At 38.2% G+C, this 13282-nt stretch overlaps 1 protein-coding gene across 3 annotated transcripts in view; it reads right to left on the bottom strand.

Moving 5' to 3' along the window:
- The window catches only part of egln3 (egl-9 family hypoxia-inducible factor 3), a 44445-nt gene that overhangs the window by 7873 nt on the left and 23290 nt on the right, over window positions 1–13282 (bottom strand). For all 3 annotated transcript variants that reach the window (XM_043697883.2, XM_043697882.2, XM_043697884.2), the window contains exons 2-3: window positions 4154–4273; window positions 387–523 (exon numbers count right to left, since the gene is read on the bottom strand). In XM_043697883.2, the coding sequence (XP_043553818.2) occupies window positions 387–523; window positions 4154–4273 (257 nt within the window). The remainder of the gene's footprint in view (window positions 1–386; window positions 524–4153; window positions 4274–13282) is intronic.

Below are 13282 nucleotides of genomic sequence, written 5' to 3'. Positions count from 1 at the left end.
CAGGCAGGTTTTAAAAATCTAACTAATGGGAGGGTCATAATTTTTTTTTCTTTGCATTATTTTCTTTTATAATTTATCAAAATGTATAGTTTAGAAAATTTCATTCAGCGATTGGTTAAAGCTGACATTCAGGAATCTCTACATTGTTAGTTTATGGCAAAGCTGTAATAAATTTAAATGACAAAATGACTTCAAGTTTTACAACTAACACAAAAGTGGAACAGCCCAACATTTCACATTAGGAAGCTTGGTACGGTTTTTTTCCTCCATCTATTTGTTCACAGATGCAGGCACTGTCAATGGGCCATTTATTGCCATCCCTTAGTGTATTTGTGAAGGTGGTGATGTCTTATACTTATTTCTAAGAGACTCCAACAAGGACATACCTGACAGAATATGCTGGTTGTACTTCATGTGGATTTCTTCGATCAGACCAGAACAATAATAATCTATCAAACATTGGCTCAACATCAACTACATACGATTTTCCTTCTGGAAATATTCGGAGAATACCACCATCAACCTATAAAAAATAAGTTTTGACAGAATGGCTAGAAATATTAGCTCTGGAAAGACAATTCAGGTATGTTACTAAAGTTATAAGCTTTGCTGTAATAGTTTTCAACAGATGAAAGTTAACTAAAGTAACGACTAGCGCTTTTAAATAGAAAATACAACATTGTTAGTATTGAACACATTAAGGCAAGGATCAAAGCAAAAAATAAGGACACTGCAAAACTTCTTCTAACAGGAGTAACCAGCCATAGCAAGTGATGGCAGATCTCCAAATCAGACAGAGCCTGATTGTATAACCATTGCCAATATGGTTTCATTTTTAAAATAGCCTGATCTTTTCTTGACATCCAAATTAAATGGGGAGGCTTTCAGGAATAGTGTGGTGTTGGCAATGTGCCCATGTATTTGGCCAACACAATATTCGATAGCTCAAACCACTTGTAATTTCAGGATTGTAAATATTTGTTGGTGTGCTGCAGGTGCTAAATGAGCACATCACTTCAGCTTGTCAGTTCAATGAGGAAAGTCATCAGGATACAAAATGTAGCCTGTTAGCAAGACATATCTGGGATAGTGGGGTGAGTTCAATAAAAGATTCTGGGCAGCAGATAACAAGCAGCCAATTGGGGAATATTGTTGCAATACTGGTCTTCCTTGCTCACAAAAATTTAGGAAACAGAAAATTACAATTTTAGGGGAGGTCTCCAACAGCATTCAATACCTGGAGAAATAGAACTGGCAGTAAAGACACACAAAATGCTTTGTACATTTCAGCTTGAAAGGTACAGTCAGGATCTTACAAAAGGCAATTCTAAATTATATACTGAACACAATTTCCTGCCTTTTATGGGCAAGAATGTTGGCCGTCCATTTAAAAATCTGTTTGATCATTGACTGAAACTTGAAAATATTTGCAATGGCAAATTTACAAATGTCGATCATCAATTTAGCAAGTGAGAAATGGGCAGCCAACAATTGGAAGGCTCACAAAGTGTTATTTCATGAAACTGATGTGCCAACTGAACAAAATGGCATTGAGTTTCAACACATTTTGTCTTTCTTTCTTTTGTCATATACACATGATTATCACATCGACAATAGACAATCTGTTCCTGAACTTTCACCATCATTAGGTGTGGTGACCACTATGAAATTTGCAAGGACAAAGCATCAATAGCAATCTCCAACTTAATCTCTTTCCTAATTTCTACTGCACAATGAAAATCAAATTTCAACACAGTGTCAGAGCAAACAGATTTTAATCCAGATAGAACATAGAACATTACAGCGCAGTACAGGCCCTTCGGCCCTCGATGTTGCGCCGCCCTGTCATACTAATCTGAAGCCCATCCCACCTACACTATTCCATGTACGTCCATATGCCTGTCCAATGACGACTTAAATGCACTTAAACTTGGCGAATCTACTACCGTTGCAGACAAAGCATTCCATACCCTTACTACTCTGAGTAAAGAAACTACCTCTGACATCTGTCTTATACCTATCTCCCCTCACTTTAAAGTTGTGTCCCCTTGTGTTTGCCATTCCCATACTTGGAAAAAGGCTCTCCCTGTCCACCCTATCTAACCCTCTGATTATCTTGTATGTCTCTATTAAGTCACCTCTCAACCTTCTTCTCTCTAACGAGAACAGCCTCAAGGCCCTCAGCCTTTCTTCGTAAGACATTCCTTCCATACCAGGCAACATCCTAGTAAATCTCCTCTGCACCCTTCCCAAAGCTTCCACATCCTTCTTATAATGCGGTGACCAGAACTGTACACAATACTCCAAGTGTGGCCGTACCGAACTCAATCCCTCTACTAATAAAGACCAAAACACTGTATGCCTTCTTAACAACCCTGTCAATCTGGGTGGCAACTTTCAGGGATCTGTGTACATGGACAACGAGATCTCTCTGCTCATCTGCACTCCCAAGAATCTTACCATTAGCCCAGTACTTTGCATTCCGATTACTCCGTCCAAAGTGTATCACCTCACACTTGTCCACATTAAACTCCATTTGCCACCTCTCGGCCCAGCTCTGCATCCTATCTATGTCTCTCTGCAACCTATTACATCCTTCGTCACTATCCACAACTCCACCAACCTTAGTGTCGTTCGCAAATTTACTAACCCACCCTTCTAAGCCCTCATCCAGGTCATTTATAAAAATGACGAACAGCAGTGGACCCAACACCGACCTTGCGATACGCTGCTAGTAACTGGACACCAAGATGAACATGTTCCATCAACTACAACCCTCTGTTTTCTTTCAGCAAGCCAATTACTGATCCAAACTGCTATGTCTCCCACAATCCCATTCCTCCGCATTTTGTATAATAGCCTACTATGGGGAATCAAACGCCTTGCTGAAATCCATATACACCACATCAACCGGTTTACTCTCATCTACCTGTTTGGTCACTTTGTCAAAAAAGTCAATAAGACTCATTAGGCATGACCTACCTTTCACAAAACCGTGCTGACTGTCCCTGATCAGATTATTCTTTTCTAGATGGCTATAAGTCCCATCTCTTATAACCTTTTACAACACTTTACCGACAACTGAAGTGAGACTCACTGGTCTGTAATTACCAGGGTTATCTCTACTACCCTTTTTGAACAAGGGAACTACATTTGCTATCCTCTAGTCCTCAGGCACTATTCCTGGAGACAATGATGATTTGAAGATCAATGCCAAAGGCTCGGCAATCTCTTCCCCTACTTCCTAGAGAATCATAGGATAGATCCCATCCGGCCCAGGGGACTTGTCTATTTCACACTCTGCAGTATTTCTAATATCTGTTCCTTGTGAACCTCAATCTCTTCTAGTCTAAATGCAAGTATCTCTGTATCTTCCTCGCCAACATTTTCATTTTCTATAGTGAACGCTGTCGAAAAATATTTATTTAGTGCTTCCCCTATCTCCTCTGACTCCACACACAACTTTCCACTATTATCCTTGATTGGCCCCAATTTAACTCTCATCATTCTTTTATTCCTGACATACCTTAGGGTTAACCCTGATCCTATGCGCCAACAACTTCTCATGTCTCCTCCTGGTTCTTCTGAGCTCTCTTTTTTGGTCTTTCCTGACTTCCTTGTAGTCCTCAAGCGCCCTAAATGAGTTTTCACGTTTTGTCCTAACATTAGCCTTCTTCTTCTTCTTGACCAGGGATTCCACTTCCTTAGTAAACCATGGCTCACGCGTTCTATATCTTCTTCCCTGTCTGGCAGGTACATACTTATCTAGGACACACAGGAGCTTTTCCTTGAATAAGGTCCACATTTTTAATGTGCTCATCCCCTGCTCATTACATGGATCATTGGTGGCCTGCATTCAAGCTGAAAACTATGTTACCATTATTACTTAATGCATGACGGAAATTAAAAGTACATGTATCTAATACTTCTAAATGTTCTTGAAAGTATAGTTGTTGATGTAGTTGTTTATATTACAACAAACAACCAACAGAATAGAAACATTTACATTTAAATAATAAAAACTCATTATTAAAGTCAATTTGTTTTAAGAAGTATTGTCTGAAATAATAAAAGCACAAATGTAACCTATATAACCATACTGCTAGAAAGCTGAGCTGAACAATAACTTGAGAAAGAAAGGAATATCTCATACCTTTGCATCCCAGTTTTTATTCAAGTAATAAATACATGTCACACAACGACCATCACCAGTTGGATTGTCAACGTGCCGGACATACCCTGTTCCATTCCCTGGGTAGCAGGCTACCATTGCCTGAAGAAGTAAAATAGAAAAGGTTTACTTGCAAGCAATTTTCCTTACTTATTAGATTTTGATTATCCAGCAACAATGCAGGTTATAATCATAGAATGGGTACAGTCCAGACAGTACACCATGGAAATCTTTTCCCTCATGGAAATGATACTTACTGTATGTAAAGCCTCTTCTTTTTAAAGACAACTCATTGTTCTGTTAGCTTTGTCTTTAAGTAGAGATAATGAAGAAAGGCATGCTTTTTTTCTTCAATCCAACCCATAATCCACTTGTGTCATGTGTGTTTTTAGTGACATTTCCTTGCCATTAGTAGCCTTCTGTAAGACTGGCACCAGAGCTGTGGTCTTGGTTATCTACCTTATATAACTGTGCTATTAGGTTTTGTTGCATGGCCATTTTTCTAAATATATTTTGAATCACTTCTGAAAAAAAAATTGAAGTTTTAAAGTGGAGGAAATATAAAAGGAGTGATTTTACAATTGCCGTTTTGTGGTCCTGGTATGTTAAAGATCTAGATACTTAAAAGGATCTCTGCTTGAATTCACCACAAGGTAGAAACTCTTCATTTGTATGGTAATGAAGAACATTTTCAGTAAACAATGAGGGAAACAGAGCAAAAAAATAAAGAGGGAAAGGAAATTGAAATCACACTCAAAGTTTGGTGTGGGAGGAATTGGTTTTGCTTCATGGGGCATGGATACCAGTGCTGAAGAAAGAGGGAGTTGTTCCATTGGAATTAGCTTAACATCAACTATGCAGGGACTAATATCTTGACAAATCTTGTAACTTGGGCTGGAGAGGGTTATAAATTAAATAATGGGAAAGGAGGAACCACACAAGAGGACAAATCTACAAATATCTCCAATTTTATGCTTCTGTTAAAACTGCTTACCATACCACCCATCTTGGCCTCATTAACAAAAATATGTAGCTTTTTATTCATATCATTTAAATGATTGATAAACATTGTGAAATAAGACACGATTAGAGAACAGTTATTGAGGGGTTTGGGTATGGGGTGGAGGGAAATTAGACACACTCCTCAGGCAAGCATACAAAACCAAAGAGTAAAGTGCTATGTTCAAATCTGTAGTTTCACAGCTTGTGTTGTGAGACAAATTCCAATTGTAAAGAGAAATTAGCCAGCCATGGCAATCAGGAGTGAAACTGAGATCAGAAACTAAAACTATTGGCTGAAATCATATAAAAGGACACAAAGTTAGCATAGCTCAGTAGGTGATCATAGTCCAATGGTGCAATATAAGGAAGTAGATGGAGGCTAGATCCAGAAATTAAGGATAAACTAAAATTAATAGCTACAACTGTTTCTGTTAGTTACACTGACAAGGTGAACAACAGTCACCTGCCCAAGATCATACTGCATGGCGAGCTGGTCACTGGTCGAACAGTGGAACAATAGGGCCTCTTGGTACTGTTTCAAGGACTCCTGAAGAAGCATATCACGTTGACTACTGCCAGCAGGAAACACAGACCATAGATCATGACAACTGGAGATGCTCCATCAGAAGTGCCATAGACATCTTTGAGACTCATTGAAGAGCCATGCTGTTAAGAGAATCGGTGTAGAAGACTAGGTGCATTTGGCCCCAGAGGTGATTGCATCTTCACTTCCATTTGCTGTGAGCGAATATGCCGATCACAGATAGGGCTGAGTAGGTACCAATGAGTTCAACATTCCTAAATTCTTTGCTCTTGGAGAAATGCCAAGAAGAGCCAACTGGGGGTAGGATTGCCTCAAACCCCACTGTCCCAATGGTCCCCACCCAGAAAGTCCTGAAAGAGATTTACCTTCTCGCCATTGGATCCCCTGAAGACAAGGTCTTCAGCAATGATGTCCAAGACCCAAAACTGCTTGCCTCTGAGTGGCAGACAATTTCTGGCACAACAGAATTTCAATATCAAGGCCTGCAATTTGCTGAGAGGCTTGCTGAGGAGCTCTTAAAAAGATTTTGGCCGTCAAAACCTTAACAAGATGGTTGGACCTCAATTCAGCAGGCTTCTTGGTTGTTGGGGATGGAGTGTCAGTCACCACTGATGGCACCCACCCCCTCACAGAGACTGCAAAGTGGAAAATCTTAGCCATAGCTTGTTTACTGCAAATATGAAGTTTCACTTGTCTGTGTTCATTGAAAATGAGAATTATTTAATGCCCTACTAATGGTACCAGAGAGAATTGATTACTGGGAAATGACATGTCATTGAACAACTGTCTTTGGTTGAAAGGCTCAGATGGTCATACCCTAATAATAATCACTACTGGTCCAATATGTTCAATGACTATAAACACGTTGTTTGATTATCAAAATGCAGAAAACTTTGTTTTAACTAGCACATTATGAACGGGCACTCTCGATGTATCGGCAAAAATTATATACTTGAAATACCGAATGTTTGCTCTATTATTGTGATCTACAGTGATGTCCAAATAGTCAATAAAAGGTGCGGATAAGAAGGCTCTCTGCTGTCATGTTTTCTTAAAGGCAAGAATACATTATTATTTGAGTGATTTATGCTGTAAATAAAATATAACCATGATTTGTGTACGCCCTGCATAATGTTTCTATTACTTAGCATATGTTTCTTACACTGATTATATCGACCTCTTGATCAGTCAGAATATTTGATCAATTGGTACACTTCTAGTCCAATAGATGCCTATTAATAAAATGTTTGCTCTAATAATATAGTTAAAGGACTGACGAAGGGTTACTGGACCCGAAATGTCAACTCTGATTTCTCTCCACAGATGCTGCCAGACCCAAGTTTTTTCCAGCAATCTCTGGTTCGGATTTCCAACCTCTGCAGTTCTTTAGATTTTTAGTTAAAGATCTTGCCCGCTTTGGAATAAAAGTTTTAGATTATCTAAAATGCTTCACGGAAATTCATCTAATCCATTCTCTTTTGAACTATCCAGATCAGATTTTTCCTTTCGTGTTTCCTTCTGAGGAAACACAAGCTGAGACATTTTCCAACATTGTGTTTATGATTTCCAAAAGTCAAGAAACTCCCTCAAGTTTTTAAGCCTTCAGGAGTCAGGGTCAGGTGGTAGTAATGTCACACCAGGAAGCAGGCATGTGGTGGCAAAACAGGCATGATGGCAAGCTAAATCTGAAGATCCTTCTCAGTGTGCTATGGCATTGCTCCAATCCTGCACGGGGTTGTTAGGATTCATATTCCTCACCCCTCATATTTCCCTGACCCTTCCATGTCCTTCATATATCTTTCATGTCCCATGCTTCCTCCAGCCAGATTTTTTTTTCCCTTTTCTTTTCATTGCCTCATTTCCCTTCCAGGCCTTATCCACTGCACACATGTCCACTCTATGGATTCTCCATTCCCACTCTCCTAGTATTATTTTGCAGAATCACTGAGCTATTTGCAAGGCTGACAAGTTTTGAACTGCTCCTGAAACTGATGCAATAAGCACAATTGCTTTGAAAAAGGGTTAATGATAAATAAATTTGATTCATTGATAAGCTGTGGTTGATTTGACAATTTTATGATATTATAAGATCAGAAGATATTTGTAATACAGCTTATCAATGCTTGTTTGCTTGTTTTAACAATTTTAGGAGCATTTCAAAAACTTGTCACAGTTATACAGTCTATTTCTACATGTACTAAATATTGGAAAAGAGAGTATAGAGGATGCATAGGAGTTATAGAGTGGGGAGAGATATGAGTAGATACGGGAGGCATTAGCAAGACTTTTTTTTAAAAAAGCATACTTGTCAAAAGGTTCCTGAATCTTCAGCAGGTTTCCCCAATTGCAAATTAAATTTACCTAATGGCATTCCCATCGGCTTCTATAATCTTTCACATGATGACAAAAATAGCCTTGGAGATGAAATTCAGACTTTGCCTAGTTCATATACAGAACAACTTTGATTATCTGAATGAGACGGGCAGGGAATATTTTGTTTGGATAACCGATTGGTCAGATAACTGATAACGTTTTTACAGGACCTTGAGATCTTGTTCGGATAATCCGAAGTTTGGATAATTGATGCTGGGATAATCGAGGTTGTTCAGTAATGACAACCCCAACATCACAGGATGGGTTTGTGGGGTTGCAACCCAATAGTTTTCAAATTAAGGTAAGATAGTACAGGTCATGAATAGAGCTAACTTGAAATTCTGATTCCACAGGTCACGTGTTACCCATTTCTGACTTAATTCCAGGCAGATGTCAGAGCCTTTATGTCAAAAATGCATGCAAGAATAATTTAAAATAATTTAGGAATCAGCACATAAATGTGATGGAATAAATACAACTAACAACAGAAATGCTGAATTTTACATTTTATACGAAGGCTTTGATCAAAGAATTAGAGAAGCCTATGCTTGAGCTCTGGAAATGCTGATGTTCTATATCCTAGAAAGATGTCAATCTTTTATAGGGATAGCAACTTTCCAACCCCAACAACGTCACTGGGAGTAGTGCCCATAGTTAGAAGTACAGAAGTCCCCAAATCAGCCACTACTGATACAGAAAATGGGTTCAAGTCACGCTGGGACCAATCAGGCTGATCCTAGAAATATGGAAATTAGTTGGGTTGATTTCAAGGGCAGGAGATCTTTCAACAAGAGATACACTTGCTGCTACTGGAGAAACTCTCTGTGAACCATAAGGTTCCAATCAGAAGGAACTAATCCTCTCCACCCTCCACATGCCTGCACCGAGGCTGCTAGATTGGACTCCTTAAATGTCACAGGGCTCAACCGCCACTGGTGAAATACCATTAATGGTCACTGAACATGTTCAATTCACGTAAAGGTAGGCAGACTGCATTCTACCTGACCTGCAACTGGGAAATGCCAGTGGTAGCAGGAAGGTGATGAGCAGAGCACCCTATTGCACTCACCAAATTGAACAGTCTCCCAGCTCCAATCTCCAATGGTTTAAAATTCTGACCACAGGTCCTAGTATGAATGATGTAATAAAAAGTTATATGCAATAAAAGTGTGTTTTAGTCAGAACTCAAAATGTTCGACATTCTAAGTGTAATTTGTGAAATGCCAGGTTTTATATTCGACTCAACTCATTGTAATGCACATTCTAGTATTAAGCACAAGTCTGGAATTGGTCATTCACCTGCAGTCTAGGCACAGTGTGTATCCCCCAGGATAAAAAATAAGGTGGATTCAACAAAGGTGGAGTGGATGTTTCTACTTTGCAGAAAAAAAACACTGTACAGTCACAGAAGGCGATTTCATCAGTATTGTGTTTCAGCGAGTGAAACAATATAACTGAATTGTTTGAAAATGGAGTCATGAAATGCAATCACAATTAACAGAAAAACTTTAATCTTAAAGTTCCCCTCATTGAATCCAGATAATTCAAATGTTATTAATGATTTAATGACTAGGGAACAAGAGGGCAAATGTCACCAGTAATAGCTGTAATTTTCTAATCTCAACTAAGATTACAAACCCCATCAATAATAGATTTTGCATATATTACATTCAGTAAAAAAGGTTTTAAAAGATTCTAATGTTATACAGCTTTTAATATTTTTACTTAATCTATGGTAAAATTTCTGGTGTCTATCATCAGTTTTTAACAGGAGAAATTTACATTCAAAATTGTATTTTAAAAGTCTTAGAAAGCAAGTAGAAAACTACAGCAAAATCAGTCATTATACTTATTTAATGCTGCCTTATTTAAGCTTTATGAAAGATATGTGAAAAAAAACTTGGCTGCAAGACTGATTTTTTTTTTGTTGGCACTGCACTATATGAATAGTCTGCTTCATATATGGTTCCACCTAGTACATGGATCAACTCCATATTTTACATTTTGATCAAAAATCCTGCATGTAATTAGCATCTGCATAAAAATTAGTAGAGTATTTTCTTCAAAACTCAAAATGTTCCAATCTTATCTTCTGTCAATGATAAAGAACAGTTTCCATTGGCAAGTAAGCTGAATGGAATGAGGTCAGTGTTAATGCTCTGTGTGATCTGCAAATACTTCATGCCTTAAGTGTACAGTGCAGTACGTGCTCACAATCATGAACTGAAAGCCACAGCAGTTGCAAAACTATTGATTTCATTCCAATAACTTATACTTCAGTTTGGCTTTGCAAAAACAGGCAGCACAGCTGAGGGACTAAATCCATAAAGTACAGACTTTACTGAGCTTGTTTGGTGGCATAAATAAAATAGATCACAGCATATAAATTGACCCAAGACTTTTTGCCCCATAAACAATGTTTTCACATCTACTCATCATCAGTCAAACCCCTACTCTAATTTTTCAGCCGCAACATACTAAATTCATATTAGTAGTCGTCTCAATTTTCACACCCACATAGAACTGACCCCGTGTGACAAACATCAAAGCTGGTGACCACCCACACTGTTGGTTCATTTTTGCTAATCAACATATAAGTTAACCCCTGCTTTTGGAGGGATTTTTGAGATTTAAAAAGTCAATTTATACAGACTGATATCGATGCTATTCAAGAAAAAATTGAACCACCGAACAAGAAAAGAAATATGCCAACAACAACAGCACCTGCATCATATTCGGATAATACTGTCAGAATGTCAAACACTATGCAATGCATATTTACACTCTATGTAGTCACTGTAATATGATTACCTACACATTACTGGACTAGTACTCTTGAGGCTGAGGCTACTAATCAAAATTCAAATTCAAATCTTACTAAGGCAGTTTTGAGAATTTGAATTTAAAAAGTAATCTGGAAAGAAAACAGAAACAGCGGTTGAGGTGAATTGTTGTGATAGCCCAACTGGTTTACTAATTACCTTATCCATTCTGACTGAAGTGTGACTTCCTTTTCCCCCACCAATGTGATTCATAACTGCCCTCTGAAATGGCATGACAAGCAACTCAAGCATTTGTAACAAGCATTTGTTAATAGGAGTGAGTTTTAATAGCTGCACTTGCCAGTGACTTCCATATTCCAAGCATGAACTAAAACAAAGAAATATAAAAGAAGAATTCAATTGCATTCTATCAAAGTCACCACATTGGAATTTAAAATAAACAAAGACCACTACCACAGATCAATTTTAGCACCAAAACTAAGATCGAAGATTGATTTGATGGAACAGCAAATCCATTTAAATAAGTTTAAAATTGTGCTTTAAGTTACTTTGAACTTCGTGACTAAACTTGCAAATAAAATGTTAATTTTATTATGCCACTGGTTCTGCAGCATTTTTAAACAATCAATGCTAATTATCTCTATTAAATGGCTGATGCCAGTCCATTTTTTTGATGTTGGTAGGTTTAGCAATTTATATAATCAACATCAGCCAAGATTGCTTGTTTGCACAAAATTTGTGGGCCTAGACAGGTATGTATGCCACATTCCATTTTATGGAAGAGGTACACCGTACTGATTAAGGCCTCTCCATTGGTATTCAGGGCACAAGCAAATAGGGCCCCTAATTCTTTACAAGATCTCCTTCTAAGGATTTGGTTGGGCTTAACTGCCACTATTCACTTTTCATCAACCTGCCAAAATCATCACCCCTCAGCCTCTCTTCTATTATCACTTTTTAAAACCTTAAATGTATTCAAGGCATGACTCGATATAACACTTGGGGCGAATGGGATCAAAGGTTCGGAGGAGAAAGTAAGATTAGGCTGTTGAGTTGGAGAATCGGCCATGATCGAGATGAATGGCGGAGCAGGCTCAAAGGGCTGAATAGCCTCCTCCTGCTCCTATCTCCTATGCTTCTAAGTTTTTCTATTACAGCTGCTTATTTTCAGCAAGTTCAAGACCATATCTAAAGCACAATTAAAACAATGCAAACCAATTGTTGTAACTATTCAATTTACCATTGATTTGGAAAATTAGTTAGTCCAGGAATGCTGAAATGCAAAAGTGATTTCACTCTCATGGTTACTTACGCATATATTGTTGTATTTTACAGTGGTTCAAAAGCTCAACAGCACTTAACTTATATCATTACACCTTTTTTTTTAAACTGAAATGCCAGAGAAGATGCTGTACATTTTTGGATTTGCACTTCCTTTTTGAAAGAGAGGGGAAGAACACATGCTGCCAATATCTTAATAAACTAAATACATACTTTTTTTTCCATTCACAGCAGCTAATGTGACTGATCTCTCACAGCTTCTGGCTCCCAGCTATCATTTATTTCTGAATAGGGAAATAGAATGGAAAAGTAAACCTTTATGATTTTAAAACAAATCACAGGAGTAGTCCAGATTTGTGCTGAGTCGGCTAGTCTCAACTCGATAAGGAAGTAATGTGTAGACTCTCTGCACTTCAGTTTGCTAAGACAGCAAGACCAAAGGGACACATTCAAGAATACTGAGAGAAATGAGCGTGGAAATTGCAGAGGCAGTGGCCATAATTTTCCAGTCTTCCTTAGACTCGGGGTGGTGCAAGAGGAACACAGGAACAGGAATAGGCCATTCAGTCCATCAAGTCTGCTCTGTGTTTAATCTGATCATAGCTGATTAAAAACTTTAATGCCTTTTACCCCAAAGCCGGAGCTTCCACAGTGCTCTGAGGCAGAAAATTGAGAGTAAAGAATTGCAAAAATAAGCCCAGCAACCGGTGGCCAGAAAGTTCAACCTTGGTACTGAAGAAGTTTCTAGAAAGATCATTTGGAACAAAATGAATAGGCAAAAGGGACAAATTCAATTAAATAAGGAAAGCTTGCTTATATTTGTAAATGAGGTGCAGGAACAGATGTCCTAGGTATTCATAACAGGTCAGATTGATGGAATGGTTAATAAATAGAGGGGCATTACGAGAAGCAAGAAAGTGATGTTAAAACTTGTATGAAACACTGGTTTCATCTCAACTGATGCACTGTGTCCAGTTGTGATCCCCACACTTTAGAAAAAAATGTGAATGCAATAAACAATGTGCAGAAAAGGAAATCACAGGAATGACTCCAAGGTTGAATAATATCAGTTACACAGAAAAGATGAAGAAATGGAACTGCTTTCCACAGAAAACAGAAGGTTAAGAG

Source organism: Chiloscyllium plagiosum, unplaced genomic scaffold, assembly GCF_037043375.1.
Source record: "Chiloscyllium plagiosum isolate Xiang-an unplaced genomic scaffold, Cpla_swu_hap1 HiC_scaffold_8, whole genome shotgun sequence".
In the NCBI taxonomy this organism is placed as follows: Eukaryota; Metazoa; Chordata; class Chondrichthyes; order Orectolobiformes; family Hemiscylliidae; genus Chiloscyllium; species Chiloscyllium plagiosum.
Note: the sequence above shows the minus strand (reverse complement) of the source record. Positions and strands in the feature narration are given on the sequence as shown.